Genomic DNA, 19616 nt, shown 5'->3' on the forward strand with positions numbered 1-19616 from the left:
TTAAACCCACCAGATGTCAATGATTGCTTCACTGATGACTTAATTTCTATTTTACCTCAAGATTATCGAGTGGAATGTTTTACTGACTACATATTAGAAAATTACATAACTGAAAGCTCACAATATCCTCCGGAAATGTGGGCCTCATTTACATATTCATTGGCGAGGACCACTAACAGTTGTGAATCCTTTCATTCAAAAATTAATGCTATGTTGTATTCAGCCCATCCAAACATTTACCAATTTATAAACATTTTGTTGAATGTACAATGCGAAACGTATATAAAAATTAGAAGTATTCATATAATTAATACAAGAAATTTTATAAAAGATAAAGAAAAAGAAATTCAACATCAAATACAGCTGTTGCAATCAAACAAAATAAATAGATTTGAATATGTACAATGCTTGTCCCATAAATTTTTACCAATATAAAGAATTATAAATTATTATCATTATCTATGTTTATTAAATTACACACAATTAATTATTCATATTGTATTATACCCCTACATTATTATATATTTATATTATAAAATATTTAAAAAAAAAAAAAAACATTTTTAACCATACCTGTAGAATTTTTTGCTACAGACAGTCCTAAGTCTGTAAAAATGAGAAGGAAAATGTTTTTTTTTTTTTAGTTTGACGGGACTCAGTTAGTATTAAAACATGGACTCAATTAGTATTATACCTAAAATTTCACTGGACTCAATTGGTATATACCCTAAAACAACCCGGGACTCAATTCGTCAAAAAAGGTTATACTGGGACTCAGTTCGTATGCAGCCAATATTATAAACATTAAATATTTGATTACCTACGGGTGTTATATGGTTATAGGTGTTTATGATGAAGTAAATCCAATAGATATTTTTGAACTCTTTGAAGATCCTGTATGCTTTATTTAATATTATTATTTAGCAGTAGCGAAACTTGAGTCTTATAATCATATTGTGTAGTTTAAATTTTATTATTTCAAAAAATATAATTTTTTTTTTCAAATTTCTAGATACCTACATGTTTTATATAACAGTATAAAATTTTAATTTTTTTCACTCTTATATTTAATAGTTAAAAAAACTATCAACTTTTAATTTTCAAATGACAACCTATATTAATTATTTCATTAATTAATAATGCAATTTTTATCTTGAATTTTCATGTTAACATTTTTAACTTTTGTTGATCCGTCGTATTTTGATCAATTAACACTTACTAAAACTACCCAACTTTAAGAAGCTAAATCTCTAAGCAAAAATCAAAAGTTGATAGTGGTTTACCTAATAAATATAAGGATGAATATAAGCTGGAGTTACCTTTTGTTGTTTTGTTTTACATTCTTTTATACGGCAGATGCTCAAAAAATTTAATAGTGACTGACTCGTGTTCATTATTATTTATTATACATTTTTATTATTTTTTTTTTTTTGTTTTGTAATATTTTAATCAAGTTATCAACAAATTCAAACATATATTTTTATAGCATCGCAAAATAAAATTTTATTCAATATACCTCATAAATTGGTGGTTAAACTATAAACAATTTTTTTTAATAATAATTTTTTGTCAATGTCATGAGTTTTCCAATGTAAACATGAAATGATCTTTAAATTATATGTTACCACAATATTATCCTTTCCATTTATAATTTTAAATTATAAATTGTATTTACTATATTAGATTTGTAACAAGTTAGTTATAAATGTAAGGAACTGTTTTGTATTTTTAAAAACTTGATAATAATATATATACTATAAACGTGCTAGTGTGTGTGTGTATTTATATACTTTAATATTGTATAAGTGTTCTATAATTTATATTTTTCTCTAAATAGTGTAATAATATAAATATTATGATAAATCATTATTTAAATGTAAGAATATTAAATAAATATATCATTTAATCCAGCTGCACAAACAATAATTAACAAAAGAATAATTATTCTTGATTAAGTTATTTTTAGAGTTAAAAAATTAATATTTTTTGTAGCTGTATAAACACTAATTATCATAACAATGGTCAGTGGCGTAGTTATGATTTTGCTCTGGAGGGGATATACAGTTTATTGGTTAAACATAAAGTGGGGGGCTCAATAAGTCAATGATTTAAAAAATAAAAAAAAGGCTCTGGGGGGATCTATCCCCATATCCCTCCCCCATAACTACGCCACTGACAATAGTACGTATTACAACAATATTTATATACGAATGATTATTGCCGCTATCTGTAAATTCATGAACAATGGCGGCATATTAACATCTATAGGAAGAGCTACAACAGTCAACACGACGCTCAGTCTTTCACTACTTTCATTTTAATTTAATAAAATATAAAATATATTTTTAAATACTATAATAAAAAGAAAAGATAATTAATATATAAATATTTTAATGCTTATTGAATGCCATTCTAAAAAATATATTGTTGATACATGGATTGAACTACACTAATCATAAAAGCTTATACTATCAAAATTACTTATAATATTAAAAAAAAATAATAATAATTAACTGGGAGGCTTCAGTCGTAGGGGTAGGACTTGAAATTTATTCAAAATTGGTATTAGCTTGTTGCAGCTGTACTTGAGCTTGTAGTCTTTCATCATTACTTAAAGTAAGATCGATAAAAGATGACTTTGGAGGTTGGTTTCTTCTCATTCATTAAAATAAATGTGTTGGCATTAAAACATTATAGATGATCATAATGAATAGATTTTGCAGGTATCTTCATTCTCATTTTAATCAACAGACAAATTAAAGAAAAACGATAAGACATTGTAGCTACATCTAGACCAACATTTGCTAACTTTTTAATTATAATGTTTCTGGTATCTTCGGAACTCCTACCACCTTTGTCTTGAAGTTCTTAAATTGAAGTATTTGTGGTTAATTTTTTTACAAAATATAGTGCAAAAACATAATGTTTTCCATCCGGAGTCCAATTTATAGTGATGTAGTTGCTAATGAATGGACAAAGTTTAACATTTTCTGTGCAATCGATAGGTCTTGCAGTTAGTCTAGATTTAGTTTCTAGTGGAGTTATAAGTAGAGAAGGCGGTAATAGACATGGTTTCCTACCAACTCGTATGAATAGATCGAGAGGCATGTAATCTGGTGACTCATTAGGTACAGGCTCTATAAATTGACAAATTCGAATTTGGAACTGATAAAGATATTCTTCTTTTCCAGAAGAAATTTTACGATTACTGGCTACAAAATTGATTTGTTCGAGTGACAGAGGAAGTATAAATATAGCTTCTTTCATACCTGAAATAAAATAAATATTATGATCATAATTTAAATAAAAAAATAATCTTAAAATATTGCTACCTTTATGAACATTTGGTAATGTACATGTGTCCGTGCCAGTTAGAAGAGTTGGCTTAATGACTTCATCAATGACTTCATAAAACGGTAATTTTTTGTATTTGATTTGGGCTACAGTTTCAATAGATGGAGTGTAAGAATTATTTCCGCTAGCCGTTGTTTTTACTTCTAATGCATCTTGTGCTACAACACTCAGCATGTTTCTATAACCTTTGTCAACAGAGTAATTATTAATTGGATTCATATTCGTGGTCACTAAAATAAAAAAAAAAAATTTAAATTTAAAGTTGTAGGTAACAAACAAATAAAAAGAATAAATAAATCATCTTTAAAATATAATATACAATATGGGATGTTATATCTGTAACTTTTTAGATTTGTAATAAATTAAATCTATGGTACCTAACCAAAAAAGTCCTGTGAATGGTGACACATATTTGAAGCTTGTCCTAGAATGAATCAATTTGATATGTTTGGATACTAGATGTTTAGATAAATTCAAAAAAAAAAAAACAAACTTGAGTGTTAATTAGTGAGTTAGTCTTTTCTTCAAGTTTACTGAGATACCATAAATATTCAACTAATAGGCTTATACGGGTCTTCGTATTTGTTACATACATTAAGTTTGAACCCAAATTGTTTAGGGGGCAATTGAATGATATAAGTTCTTTGTGAACTCGATTTTCTCGTTTAAGTTTAGTTTGTATTTACTTCATGCGACGATTATTTTGACAAACTTGATGGTGTACCAATTAAAAATTGCTTAGATTACATATCGATTTTTCGATAATGTTGCATTTACAATCACCGTAATCTTTTTGGAATTTAGAATCCAAATTCATGATAGCAAATTGCAAGCAATAGATTAAAAGTTGAGTTGTAATGTAACTCTTATAGAGCTACCAGTACTCGAATAAGTAAAACCATGATTTAATAAAAATAAAAATTTTTTCAACAAAGTTGTTATGGTAACATTAATATTTAATATATTAAGCATAGTTTGCTAGAGAAAATCTAGGAACTATAATGTGAAAATAGTCAGAAAAAATGATATTTTATTCATTGCACAGAAAATCATGATATTTTTTCATGTTTTTGTGGAATCATAGAATAATACATAGAATACTGTATCAGTATAACTACACAACGGATTTTGATGCGAGTTTTTTCAATTGATAGAGTGATTAAAGAAAAAGGTGTAAATGTATATAACATGCATAATATAGTAGAGAAACACTAATAATTTTAAAAGTTTCTGATGTGATGTCGTAAATGTAAATGTTTCGAGTTTGACCCACAGATATTTGCCCATTTTTTTGCATTTTTTTACATCCTACGTAGGACATATATAACCATATTAGAACTGAAAACTAATATGAGAATGGTATGTACTGGTCAAGATATTAAACATTTTGTTAAAGATTTCCTTTTTATAGGTGACGAATAGTAAAATAAATATTAAAAGTGTCTGTATTCACGGTATTTCAGTATCTACTATACAAACATCGATTAAAAAAAATTCATGGTTTCAGGAAAGAGCTCTTTTGTCACCAACAAGCGAGCAAGTCGATAAATTAAATGATTTGATTCTTTCTAAGTTTGATGCACAATCGCAAATTTATTATTCAGTTGACACAGTAATTTTATAATTTAATGTTTATAAGAAAAGTATCAATATATTTGTTATGTAAACGTAATTATAAAATGTATTGGTTACTAAAATGCTGAGGGAAAACTACATCTGTAATGCAAAATCAGTCAAAAATTAAAATTACCTATCCCAAATACATTAATAAATAATAACCAGTTAAGCAAAATATACAACAATAGTAACAATATTAGTTAAGACGATAATTAAATATCTTATTACCAGGATCCGAATTTATGCATCCATTGATATCGTAAATATGCAAAATTATTTGTTTTTTATAAATTAAAAACTAAAAATTAACGATTAAAACTAAAAATTTATACAATCTGAGAATATAATATATTGTATAAAAATGTTTATTAAAAAATATTTAAAATATTATTATTTTTGTGAAATTGTGTATAAAATTATTATGTAACGAGTAAGTACTACCTAGCATGAGGTAATAAAGTTCGATTTCAAGTTTTCGAATTGACAACTAATACAATTATCTTAAAGTACATTTTTTTCTTTCAAATTTTTTTTTAATGTCACATTATACAATTGATAACTACGTATTTAAAACTAGATAAATTTCGACTAACAGTTCATGTTTTTGTCATATTCTGTTACCTTGCTCAATAATAGTATTGAGTATTATTTTTTTAATTAAACATTTGTAAGTTTAGACCTTGCAAAATCTATCCCTAACCCTTCTTCTTCAAACTTATTTTTACTATTCTTTAAATTGTTTTGTCATCCGTCAATAGCTTATGCAATATTTAATGCATTATTCACGATCAACAGAAGCTATTTGCAAAGATGTCAATATGATTATTTTAATAAATAAAAATATAATTATAATGAATATAAACATTATTGTAAAATATGCGAAAAAAAATTGTAACCATAAAAATGAGCATTGGCCACAGAATTGATTTTATGCCTTACTGCCATGATTCCAAAAAGTCGTACATTAAAATACTTAAAAAATACTAAATAATTACCTGAATTAGGATCTTTTTTCCTATGAATTGGGTTGTACGTCAAAATTAATTGGAACGATCTACACAGCGGTAGTGATTGTCGTTGAATATTATTAATCTAATTATGACTCGCCGATTATTATGCGTCCGTGTTTCACACAATCGCAACTAGTGAGTAATGGTTTTGGTGTAATGATGTGGAACTGTCGTTTTACGTTCACTGACCGTCCTAGTCGCCGTGCAGATGATGACTGTCATGTTCAGTGGGTGGGCACTTGTTGATATAAAATGCCAACTATGTTTATTGGTTGTGGGTGACAAACACCAGTCGCGCCACTATAGTCCATTTCACGAAAAATGGCTTTCGACGTTAGCGCGCCTGGTGGACGTTTTGACGTAGTGCATCTTAAACACGCGCGAAATAAAGCGCGGCAAATTTAAATTAATTACTCCTTGTGTCGTAGAGCTATTGGCTCTCTAGCGGGCAATATTAAGAACCACTGGTTTTCATAAATACCGTCACCAAGCGCGCTAATGTCAAGGGCAACTTTTCGTGAAATGGACCTACAGTTACTTTGTTTTTTATTATAATGTTATTTATATTGATAATAATACTAATAATTAGGTTCCCGCCAAAATACTATTTGAACATCTATGTTAATGATCGTCGAAAACTGCGTCATTGCAAACTTTAAGTAAAGTGGTAGTAAGATCAAACAATATTATTCTTCTTTTCCAAAATGGCTTTCAAAAATTGTGACGTTAAAGGATGTATAAGTAGTTTAGAAATAATTAAATATCGATTTTCTTATAAATCACCTGATAATTTTAGTATTTGGGTGTAAATGTCAGGTAATATAGAATTGTTTAATTTGACACATTAACATATATATTAAACGTACCTATCTAATTTGTGAACAACACTTTGAGTCGTCATGTAAAAGTCCAAGAACTAAACAATGGAAATGTCGATCTCTATAGTTTATTCAGAATAAGAAACACAGTCGGCGGTCGACTACTGCGCATGGGCGTGGTTACTATATACGGGCAGCTTACAGATAGTGTCTTTGATAGGGATAGACAAACGGGTGTAATCTGACCACCGTCGACGATAACAAGTCGCCGCCGATTGTGTTTCTTATTCTGAATAGACTATACCTATTTTAAATCTACCAAGTACTTAATATTTAAACATTATGTGTAGCATGTATTTATTTGTGAAATCTGGATTATATTTCAATATCAAAATAATACATCGAACAGTAAATAAAGTATCATTTGATGTTAATATGAGTACAGTAGGTAGAATTTATTATAAATAATATTTAGAAGGTATTTATAACTAATAATAGTAAGTATTAAACAGGGGCATCTTCAGATCAATTCCATGGGGGGGGGGGTTATCTTATGTATCACTTTGGTAAACAAAAACTTATAACTATAATACGTTAGATGCATATTCATCAAAAATGTTTTATAAGCACACACGCACACAATTATTTGAAAGTTACTTTAGGTATATTTTTATTTGAATAACTGTCTATATAGCATCTATATGTTTTCAAAATGATGTTTAACATATCATAATTATTCAAATATATCAATTTATCAACCAATTTAATTATTATTTTATGAGATTTGTTTAAATATAATCTATCTAAATTATCAATGACTAATGTAACTATGTTTAGCAACTTATAATTTATAAACAAGTATTTTCTGCTATACAGTAAATAATTAAATCAATTTACGAAAAGCTAAGATTCTAGACAATGAAAATTATTTTACAAAATTTTTTGTAAATCACATTATTTATATATTTTTCACGGCTGTTTGAATATATATTTTTTTTAATTGGCTACCTGCAACTGTACACGAATTCATGGCAGGTATTCCAATTATGTTTCTTGATACAATTTACTGTATGGTAGCCGTATTTCTTCCCTTCGGTTGTTGCTTTAGATTTCTCATTTTGTGTATTACGATTTACATGTAGCGCAACTACTCGTTTTCGTGGGCAATATACATATTATATATGTTCTCGTAATATTCAACAACATTCCACCTGTATAAATCGAGTGTGGGCAATAGCCGACCAGCATAGTTTTGATTGTTTAGTTATTCACCAACACCCTATTTTCGGCGGCATTCCGAGGTCACAGGTAATATCTTATAATATACAGCTGTATATTATATTATGTAGACTCGGTTTTAATGCGTGGCAACTCGCAATAAGTAAAACAAATCCAATAACTTTTCTATTAAATAAAGAGGTCTGTGTTCAAATTATAAAATATGATGTTGATTATTATCAAAATAATTAAATGAATTTGATTTTGTAATATATTGCTACTCGGTTCTTTTTAATTGTGAATACTGGCTTCTTTAATAGGTATATTAAACCGGCTATTGCTTCCCACGAAATTTTACAGTTAAACAATCTTTTAGCTACTTATAAATTATAATTAGTTTATTATATAAATATAAACTAGTAAGGCCAAACGAAAAAAAGGCAGGTAAAAACATTACTGAAAAAGGTGCGTTCACAATCATATAATATAATACATACAATTATATTGTATATCACACAATTTTAATTAATAAAATAATAATAAAACTTATTATAAAATATTTATGGTATACATCATTCTTCTTCTTCTTCTTCTTCTTCTTCTTGGGTTAATTGGCCGCTAGGATCATCCCGTCTCACAACCAATTCTCCAGGCATCTCTATTCAACGCCAAATCCTTCCAGTTTGCTCCGCCTCCTAAGTCTTTTATATTCCTCTTAACTAAATCTTCCAATCTCAATTTTGGTCTTCCCAAGGGCCTTTTACCTACTGGATTCTGTTCTAAAACCATTCTTAGTAAAGAGTTCTGGCTTCGGATTGCATGTCCTGCCCACCGCAATCTTTTTTTCTTGATCGTCTCTGCTATGTTATTTTTATTAAAAATTTCTTGTAGCTCTATATTTTTCCTTCTTCTCCACTCTCCTGTGATGTTATCTTTTATTGGACTGAAGATCTTTCGTAATATTTGCCTTTCTAGTATTAAGAACTTATTCTCATCCGATTTCCTTAGTGCCCATGTTTCCGATCCGTACAATATCACTGGCCGTATTAGACTAGTACACAAACGTCTCTTTATTTCTCTTAATAATGATCTAGAACTTATTAGTTTCTCCAAACCATAATAAGTCCTGTTTCCCGCTTGGATTCTCGCGGCTACTTCCTTGGTGATATCATTTTTTTCAGTCACAATTGAGCCAAGATATTTAAAAGAATTCACTCTCTTAACTTTAAAATAATCTACCTCCAAAACTTGATCCATCCAATTTTGTCTACCTATAATCATATATTCAGTTTTTTGTTCATTAATTTGTAGTCCTACTTTCTGTGCTGCGTCATTAAGTCTGACACAGAGCCGTTTAACTCCATCTTGAGATTCGTCCATCAGTTCTATATCATCGGTATATGCCAATAATGGAATAGTCGAGTTCCGGAGTTTTATTTCTTCGTGGGGTTCAATTTTCAGCTCTCTTATTACTTTTTCCAATACCAGGTTGAGGAGGATAGGTGAGATTGAATTACCTTGTCTATGGCCGGATTTTACCGGATAATAAAACTTATTATAAAATATTTATGGTATACATCATTATACTGTCTAATCTTCTGAAAAACTGTAACCGAATAATTATTATTTATTAGATTAGATTAACAAAATATTATAAAATTGTTTTTTATTTGATATATGTTTATGTGCGTCCGTATATACCTAATAAACAATTCAATATATTTGGCCCATCTGATATACTTTTAGTTTGCAGACATGCCTACCATTATATAATTCTATAAAAAAAGATTAACATTTTATCATAAATTATACTTTATATATTGAACTACTACACAAGACTGGACACTATTGGTAGGAGGAGAGCAGGGAGTCGTCCACAAAGTTGTACATATTCGGTACACATGCAACGCCATCTGTGAGATAAGAAATATTTTGTTATATAAAATACCGCCTTTTTTTTTAAATTGTATAGATTATCTGAATAATATTAATATGATCTTTAAAATGTTAAATACATTTTTGTAGATTTGTTCAGGTGCTCATTTTTTTAGAAGCAGTTTACTTGTATCTAAGGTAGTATTAAAATAGCTTTGCGTTATGGTATTGTACTAACAATGATATTGGTTTTTTTTACATTTCTTTAAATTATCTTAAGCCAAACAGTTTTTAAAGTAGATTGTTTACATTTAGGTATAGTTGAAACCATAAGTGTGTATAAGAGGATGGCATATAATTGTATTAATAATTAACTGTGCAATTTGTTATAACTTTTTAATTATCTTATTATAACCATGTTTAATTTTAAAAAAATTTGAAGAAACAGTAGATTATTTCGTAGAACACAAAACAAATCTATTGACTTTTCCTTGAGAGTCCCACAAAAGTGAAATTTTGACATATATTATAACTTATTACTTAACCATGAGAATGAGACAATATTCACAAATGACAAATCAAAAATAAATCAAAGTAAGCTCCAAAAAGAAGAAATTGTAAAAGTTACTAAAAACATAAAATAAACGTAACAAATGTACATATTTTTTTTTTATATACCTATAAAAACGTCAAAAACTGACAGCTATTGAAGCTAACTTAAATGTAAATCATTATTAAACTTACTATTTAGCACTACAGTATTGACTATTAAGCATTAACTAATAACTAATAAGTAATAACTATTATTTATTAATTATTATTTACTATTACTAATATCACTATTCTGTGGTGTTATCCTATAAAAGAATGTAGTTCGTAATACTACAGGCAGAGTGCAGTTACATCGCATGTGTACGAACCCCGTACAACTTTGTATCTGCTATCTTTTCCATAGTGTCCAGTCCTGTGTAGTAGTTCATGCTTTATATCATTGCCGGATCGGGATGCTGGTGACGGGGGTGTGACTTAAATTAATATAATACCTCTAGTCATAGGTAAAACAAATTGTCAAATTAAATATAATTTAATTTAATATTTATAATATTATGAGCACAATTCAACATGTTGAACTATTTGAAATTAAAAACAATACAATTTATACTTAAAATACATATGACGACAATCTACTTCTTACTAGTTGCAGTTAGGTAGTACTGGAAAATTAATTAAAATAATAATAATGGCGATTAGCGGCCGACAACGACGACCATATACTTTAGTTAATTTTAAAAATCAAAATAAACTACCCGATATAGTAATATGTTGTATCGTATGCACGACGCTGCACGTCGTCCAAAACTCCGATTTAAAGATCGCGGCTTAAACGTACTCACACGCACACTATTGCAGCACCTTCGCTTATAATGTACGTATTCAGAATTATTATTGCCGAATGCACGAACGACGCAGCTGGTTGTCCAAACACTGCTCGTGTGCATGCACTGCTTTATATAATACCTACTATAATATTATATTAATAATAATAAGTGCATATAGATAAACATATAATATTATTTTAATATATTATCATATAGCAGAAGCAAGAGGATAGAATGGGCTGGACATGTTTGGAGGGCAGAGGGGAAAATTATAAAACGAGTTACAGAAGGAAGAATTGTGGGGAAAAGACCTGTAGGAAGACCCCGAACAAGATGGAAGGATGTAATAGTAAAAGATCTAAAAATGATCCATGATAACGTAAAAATGGAAGATGCAAATAATAAGACCCGATGGAATGAAATAATGGTTGCAGCGATGGACCTACATGGTCCGCTAAGCTGTTAAGAAGAAGAAGATAATATTATTTTATAGCCGTTCGTATATTATTATAGGGTCGACTGGTCGAGTGACGCTACAGCTGTTATGACGTACGGAGAAAACGCACTCGTCGTGAAAGAACGGCGCTGAACTACGGCGCGACAAAACATATTATAATATTGGAATGTCGGCAGACGGCAACATGATAATATTATCGATACGTATTGTGTTCTCCGACCGCCGCACACCCCGCCTATCGGGTAGTTCACCTCGTGACAAAACAAATTCCAGGCGAGACGTGACTACGGCTGGGAAGGGGTGGGATGCCGCCAACCGTCTCTGCCGACATACTTCTCTGCGTTATTTCACGAGTGCGACAAAAACACAAAACCGTAGGCATACTACAGCTGCAGTGGCACGACGCAGTAAAACCGGTTTACGATCGTGTAAACTGTTGTAAGCGATGCGTACCGTTTTATTACGACGTTTGTCCATTATACACTGTATTATTTAACAGGGGTGGCCAAACTGGGCTCGCGAGCTACATGCGGTTTGCGTCGTAGACTTACGCGGCGCGCATCTTATCGTAACGTTTTCATCAAAAACAATTTTTGATATGAATTTATGTTTATAAAAAGTCAAATATTTCATTAAATTACTATTTATAGGAAAAATTAACAAAAAAAATATAGTGTTCTTGGTATAATATTTAATATGTATTTTATTTTAATTTTTAATTTTTAATTATTTTCTTATTTGTTATAAATGTATATAATATGATGTTCTTTTTCACTTAGGCTCTTCCATATTTATTAATATATTAGGTGACTCTCGAATCTCTTCTCACTGACCACACCTGCACTATAATGTATAACAATAATCATGAAATAAATTTAAAAATATGTTTCGCCGTTTTTAAGGTTAGAATATTATCTATGACATCTCATAATATTTTAGTAATATTATATAATTTCAAAGTGAGTTAGGTTCATTTAAATACGGTGATAGTTTAGCCGCTATTAATTCAACATTCGAGGAAGCGTGTTTGCAGGAAGAACTGAAAGTTTAAAGGGATCGTTTAGCCGTCGGAAAGGAAAACCCGAAACGCCGATCACTATGTAAGCGCAAAAAAGATTTTTTAGGTGCATGTTTTGTTGTGGAGCATAGTTTAAGCTTTCCGCGTTGTTAAATATTTATTTTAATTTTTTTAATGGACGAACCAATGAAATACTTTGCCGACCATGTGCATAAAATACATTATTTTAACAGTAATCAGCTTATATAATTAGTATACTCACTTTGAAATTATATAATATTACTAAAATATTATGAGATGTCATAGATAATATTCTAACCTTTCAGTTTAATAATGGATAAATTCACTATAACACTAAAGCTAATAATATAAAATGGATTTTACTTAAAAGCTAAATAGTTAGATAGTTCAGATAGTTGCTATCGAAGTATTTTTATTCTGTTCTAGGAAAAAGCTCCATTTGATACCTTTTCAAGTACAATCACATTGGGATTGAGTTTTGTTACGCATTGAATATTTGCAATTGATATCGAAATTTTTTTATATACTTCCGGAGTGAAATTTTCTTGGTCTTTATATAACTGCTTAATTCATTAAGTCGTGTTTAATTTTGGACAAAAAAAAAACGTATCTAGACCAACATGACTGACTGTCATTACTTTTGGAGGTTGTCATTTTTCTGATGTATTTTCAAGACTGAACTTTATGTATAAAACGACATTATGTATTGAATAAAATAAAATAAACCTCATTTCTATAAGTTAGGTGGTTTTTTAATATTACCTTAAAACTTAAGAATCTTTTATTTTTATTTTTACTATTAATATTTAATATACTATCTGTATCATTAATACAATAAGAGTATAGGATAAAAGTACAATTGAAAGTAATATTGTTGTAATGGAAGGAGCCATCCAGTGGTGACACTTCCTATGGTTACTTAATATTTAACTATGTTTTTTAAATATATAATATACCTTTGGAGGTTATGCATTAAATATTTAAAAATTGAGCATTAAATATTTAATAATTGAGCATTAAATACTCGTTGCTCTTGATTGAATTTGATTTTGTTTTGACTTGATTTCTTCCCCAGAACGGAATTAGCCATCTCCAGAAACTCTTTTTTTGACTCCGTTCGTCCAAAATATTTTCCAGTTCATTTGCATCAATATCGATGACTGTTTCGTGTTTAATATCCTCGTTTACTGCCGAAGTATCTTTGTTTTCTTCTAAGGCGGAATTTTCTTCACTCAGAGCTACTTCATTTGATTCGATTTGTTGTACACCGAGTCCTGTTTCGTGTTTAGTATCCTCGTTTACTGCCGAAATATCTTTGTTTTCTTCTAAGGTGAAATTTTCTTCGCCCAGAGCTACTCTATTTGATTCGATTTGTTGTACATCCTTTAAGTAATATTATGATTGAATTATTTTCAGGTTACGTAAATTTATTAGAAGCATGATCTGCATAATTAATCTTTTTTTGGAAGGGGATCCCCCTATCTTATTTCTGTTACATAACACAAATATACAGTGAGTTCCTCTTAGTATGATAACATTGGTTTAGGTCACTTTGATTCTATTGACCGGTTAATACCGCAAAACATTTTTTTTTTTTTAATGATTCAATCATATTTATATGGAAAAATATCAATTTATATATTTTGTATTATTTTGTTTAAGATAAAATAATAAAATAAATACACCGAAAATAAAGTTAAGAAACTATCTATTCTCGATTGTGTACTTAAGAATCTACTAATTTTATTTTCATATTAGCCTGAAATCAAAATCCATGTACATTAATATACGTATAATTTTAATTATTTAAAATTTAATCTATAATGTGTATACAATGAACGTTGCACATCGTATATAATTAATATAATCCTGTAATAAAACAACAATCAGTTTTAAATACAATAAAAACAAATATAACGTTCATAAAAGTGATTCAATTATCTAGTACTTTGTAATTCTGATCTAATAAAAGGTTAATTTAACATTAGGTTTGGTTTGAGATTTTTATTTTTGATTCCAATAAATAGTTGATTCTATAAACCAGTGATACAATAAACAGAACTCACTATATATTATATTATTTTTGTACAATTATTATACAAAACAATAATAAATATTATTTTTTATTACACTTTAAACACGTTGAGTATTGTATCGTGAAAACCTATAACCATAAATTTACTGATCAACTTTAGACATACATTTATGTTCAAAAACCCCTAAGACGTGTATACATTAGACAAGTTACAGGGATCCTGCAGGCTATTCAAATTTAATTATTTGTACGATTATTCTATTTGTAAATATGAGTATGTTCTATTATGCTCATATTATTATAATTGTATGGATCATAGGTGTACCTGCAATATGTTAACAGCTAAGCTGGTATTTGGATCTTGGTACGTCTGCAGAAATGACTTATGTTGTTGTTTTTCTGAATTTTGCAATTCATCTCCTTTATTTTCTTCTATTTCATGCACGCTTTTTGGTGCAACGATTTCACTCAATATACCTTCCACCAGCTCTTTTATTTCATCCTTCGCTAAATCATGCACTACTTCGCCGACAGGTGATAATAATGACTGATATGTATTGGATGACATTGAAGGTATATCGATACAAGTCGAAAGTTCAGACAGTTGTGCATATCCAATACCTTTTAATATAGTTTTATTTTATTTTATTTAAATAAGGCTGTTATAATAATTGTTTTCTGTATTGAATAATCTTACCTATAGCTTTTGTAGAATTTACTACTGCTTTATTTATTGGAATGCATTCAATGTTCTTAGTATTTTCAGAAGATATTTGTTTTTCGATACCGCACATTTTACAATGAAAATAGAATATTGAGAAGTATCCATTTATTTCTTCTCTTTTAAAAATCATATCTGAAAATGAACATCCAAGTCCACCACTATGACGAATATTTTGAATTTCGTTGAAAATATGACCTATATCAACTATTCTACGACCATTCAAAATATTCACGCTACAAAATAATTAAGAAAATATAGATTTACTTGTATTAGAAATAGGTAAAAAAATTGTTTAGATATAATCATACTTCAAAGATGTTGTACTGGACAGTTCATTTAATACAATTGAACGATGATCATTAATGTTCGATTTAATGTCAGTGCATCTACAATAGAAAATATAATAAAAAAAAATTAAAATCGTATAACATATAAGAAGTAAACATATTATTTAAGTATAATAAGTATGATTATACTTGAGAGATGTTGTACTAGGTAGTTCATCAGTTAAACCATGGTTAGTAATGTTCGATTCTATGTCACTATACAATAGAAAAAATAAAAAATAAAAATAGTAAAATTGTATTACATATGATTATTATCTCTATATATTATAAAAATGAATCCCTATTTCCCTTGGTCACGGCATCACGTGCGAACGGCTTGACCGATTTCGCTAATGTTTTTTTTGTTGGATTTTTCAGTAATCGTCATATTACTAATTATAATAATAATTGTCAGGGGAAGGTTTTTATGAAAAAAAAAATTAAAGGGTTAAAGGAATATAACGTGGTGGAGATGAAAATAGAGTGACCTAAAAAATAAACTTAATAATAATAATATTAAAAAAACTAAAAAAAAAAAAACAAAAAAAAAATGTATAAGCAAAATAAAAAAAAAAGTCGGCAAGTGGGAACCGCTCTGCTGTATATTAGGAGTTGTGGTGAACCTCGGACTAGGGTAGGTTAAATTTGAATGCAATGATGGGTATCATTGTATACGAAAAACGATTCTGAACGGAGATGATTTGTCAGTCTAGAATATTTAACGTTAGATATAAATATAAACAAGTTTATGCATTTTGAACTACAAAATAATTAATATTCATGATTTTGACGAGTTTTTGTCAAAATTTGAACTTCAAATGCTAATAAAAAAAAAATGTGCCTATGTATTCTTATAATTTTTTTATCGCTATAAGAATAACTTATGAGGAACTTTGTATTAATTTTTCAAATATTTTGACTCCGCCAAAAAAATTTTATCGACACTTCAAAAAATAATTCTTAAGAGAATTGAAAATTTCATTTGTCTATAAATAGCTCAAAAAAAGTCAAAATATTTTGAAAATCAAATCACGTAAAGAAAATGACAATCTAAATAACTGGTAAAATTTTTAAGTATTTACGATTTATACTATTTGAATAATAACAAATATCAAAAATCGTTTGAGGCTAAACTGTTATTTAACGCGGTTTTGTAAAAATTTAAATTTCAAACACTCATAAAAATTTTTTGTCTGAATCATTTAGTTTTTGAGTTATAGCAAAATAAAAAATTCGATTTTGACGAAAACTGGTTTTGCGTAAAAAATCCCGTTTTTCCCTCATTTTTTTAGGGTTTTTCCCGATTAATTTAAAAAATATTGAAAATTTTTAACTTTGGACCCCCCAAAGTACCAACTAGATTTAATTTCCTTTTCAAAGAGGGGCTGAAGTAAAAAATTGAAGCATTTTTACTGCTCCAAATGTTGTCGACAGACACAAAAAAAAAACACACATCATTGTAAAATCAATACATTCATCACTCCGTTCAGAATCTAAAATAATGTTTAAATAAATGAAAAATAAATAAATTAATAGTGTATTAATGTCTGAATCTGAACATTGGTTTGTCGACGGTACATCTATATGCATACAAATACACACTACTAGGTGACCCCGTGCACTTCGTTGCCCGTTAAAAATGCCAATGCTATATAATATGATTCACTAAGAAATTTTCATTGACCATTTTTATTCTCAAAAAACTTGTTCAAGCACCACTTTAAAGTGCAAATTTTGTAAAATGCTTTCTTGTTGCACACTAAATTTATGGTACAATTTTACGAATTTACCGTGTAAATTGAAAGCATCGATCTATCATTGCTCAGACTCTACGTTTATCAGTCAGTGAATTAGTCAAGTAATAATATTATAGTCATTCTGCTTGGTGTTGCCCGTGAGACTCTTATGATTATGCGAGCAGTATATTATCATGTAGGCAATCCACCCGTGGTGGATTGAGGACCCCGCGAGATGTAGGTATACCTACGTAAGTTTATTATATCTAACCCATTAAGTTTCAAAATCATATCAATTTTTTTTTTACTACAGTAGATAAAATACAAAAATGTGCCATCTCGTGGTTTATTTCTGTTAGTCTATTTCTGTGATTTTGAGATTTACTGTGAACATTGACTTATTTCGCTAATTCTTATTTTTGTTGTTATGGTTTTGACAAAATATAACAACAGGTCTACAACTATTATATTCAATCATAACCAACAGCGACCTTAATATAGTTTATTTTCTTGCTGGACAGTGACGTCATTACACTACATATCATTACATTTACATAAGCATCTTCTCCTGCGACCAATAGGAGCGAATCATCAGTGAAAAATGTTACAAAAACGGGGAAAATAAATAATAATAAAAAATTGTTACTATGGTTACCGAAAATAAAATAATAATTATAAAAGTCTACGTAACAACAGACCAATATTATTTATAATAATTCATAACTCTTTTGCTCATTAAGTAAGAAAATCGATCAAATGCCATAAACTTTTCCGCGATGAGCTCTTTTCAATTAAAAAAAAATCATTACGATCGGTTCAGTAGTTTCCGAGAACATATCACTCAAAGGTTTTCATTTTCACATTTATATATTAGATTTACGTATTTAAGTATAATACTGTAGTACCAGTAAGTTTTGTATTATGTTCAGATTTAGATATTAACTCTAATTTCATTCGATTCGTACCACAAATTTAGTGTGCAATAAGAAAGCATTTTACAAAATTCGCATTTTAAAGTGTTGCTTGCACAAGTTTTTGAGAATCAAATTGGTCAATGAAAATGTCTAAGTTTTGAACACCGTTAAACTGAATATTAAATAACAAATTAATCAGAATTGGTATTTTTAATGGGAAACAAAGTGAACGGGGTCAGCTAGTATATTATACATAACATACTATACACACTTAACTGCCGCTAGAAACCAAAGCAGCATGTATCGGCAGTTATTAAATTCATTTTTGCGTAAAAAATTAGTTTTTAGATTTAAAAATATGGCTTACTGAGTGATTTTAAATCAAAAACCCTTTCATAAAAGTCGTAGAGAACAATATTTTGGAGGCAATGACTTTTCGGTTTTTAATATATCCAGTACTTAGCAAACAATGAACAACGCAAAAACCTATTTTATAAATTATTATAAATGTGTGTAACTTTTTAACTAAGTATAAATTTAAAAAAAGACTATGTCATCGTCTCTAAAATATTGTTACCTACAAATTGTATTATGAGATGTTTTGCTATAAAACCGACCAGTAAGCTGTATTATTATTAAAACACATGAAAATATTTTTTTACCATTGGTGCGTCGTCTTCTTAACGATTTCATTATTGCTAATTATTTCGATAGTTGGTTTCATGAGTTCTAATTCTTCTTCACGTTTTAACTTCATTTCTAGAAATGCCTTATAACAATTGCGATGGCAAACTTTTCGGCAGTCCTTACATTTGTATACTGCCTTGAAGATGTTTGATTTTTTACAGAACATACATTTTCTGTATCGATATGGAAAAGGCGTCGGTGGTTCAATGAAATCGTGAATTAAATCCATTTTTTCAATATATAATGAAATATTTAATAATCACGAGCTCTATTTGTAAATTTAATCAATGACTAATGACAGACAAATTACAAATAATATAAATATCAACCGAATGTTTGAATAACACGCGTTACTAATAGCATCACGCAATTAACTTAATCAATTGTTTTTAATTCAAACCATGTATTATTTTTTATTTAATAGAAA

General features: G+C 28.7%; 2 protein-coding genes across 7 annotated transcripts; both read right to left on the reverse strand.

The window, feature by feature from the left end:
* Positions 1-2408: 2408 nt before the first annotated feature.
* Positions 2409-4251, reverse strand: LOC126551243 (E3 SUMO-protein ligase PIAS1-like). Of its 6 annotated transcripts, none has more exons than XM_050204117.1 (4): positions 3848-4251; positions 3732-3778; positions 3333-3539; positions 2409-3269 (listed from the first exon to the last, which is right to left on the reverse strand). In XM_050204117.1, the coding sequence occupies exons 3-4, from the start codon at positions 3526-3528 to the stop codon at positions 2869-2871; spliced, it is 597 nt and encodes a 198-aa protein (XP_050060074.1). In that variant the 5' UTR covers positions 3529-3539; positions 3732-3778; positions 3848-4251; the 3' UTR covers positions 2409-2868. The 6 variants fall into 6 exon arrangements, with proteins under 6 accessions (XP_050060074.1, XP_050060071.1, XP_050060075.1 ...); XM_050204114.1 differs by having other exon boundaries at positions 3333-3584; XM_050204118.1 differs by lacking the exon at positions 3732-3778 and having other exon boundaries at positions 4041-4251.
* Positions 4252-12404: 8153 nt separating this feature from the next.
* Positions 12405-19542, reverse strand: LOC126551242 (uncharacterized). The gene is made up of 7 exons (XM_050204111.1): positions 19165-19542; positions 16003-16068; positions 15835-15912; positions 15500-15759; positions 15128-15423; positions 13724-14150; positions 12405-12571 (listed from the first exon to the last, which is right to left on the reverse strand). The coding sequence occupies exons 1-6, from the start codon at positions 19416-19418 to the stop codon at positions 13770-13772; spliced, it is 1335 nt and encodes a 444-aa protein (XP_050060068.1). The 5' UTR covers positions 19419-19542; the 3' UTR covers positions 12405-12571; positions 13724-13769.
* Positions 19543-19616: the final 74 nt, after the last annotated feature.

The sequence above is a fragment of the Aphis gossypii genome, chromosome 3 (assembly GCF_020184175.1).
Source record: "Aphis gossypii isolate Hap1 chromosome 3, ASM2018417v2, whole genome shotgun sequence".
Classification (NCBI taxonomy): Eukaryota; Metazoa; Arthropoda; class Insecta; order Hemiptera; family Aphididae; genus Aphis; species Aphis gossypii.

What these genes read in the sequence shown, in the direction of transcription:
- LOC126551243 (XM_050204112.1), bottom strand. An exon ending in ATTACCAAATGTTCATAAAG is followed by an intron (nt 3,270 to 3,332) that starts GTAGCAATATTT and finishes ATTTTATTTCAG; the next exon opens with GTATGAAAGAAGCTATATTT.
- LOC126551242 (XM_050204111.1), bottom strand. Translation starts at nt 19,418, where the DNA reads ATGGATTTAATTCACGATTTCATTGAACCACCGACGCCTTTTCCATAT. An exon ending in TCCAGTACAACATCTTTGAA is followed by an intron (nt 15,760 to 15,834) that starts GTATGATTATAT and finishes ATTATTTTGTAG; the next exon opens with CGTGAATATTTTGAATGGTC. An exon ending in TAGCTGTTAACATATTGCAG is followed by an intron (nt 14,151 to 15,127) that starts GTACACCTATGA and finishes TATTACTTAAAG; the next exon opens with GATGTACAACAAATCGAATC.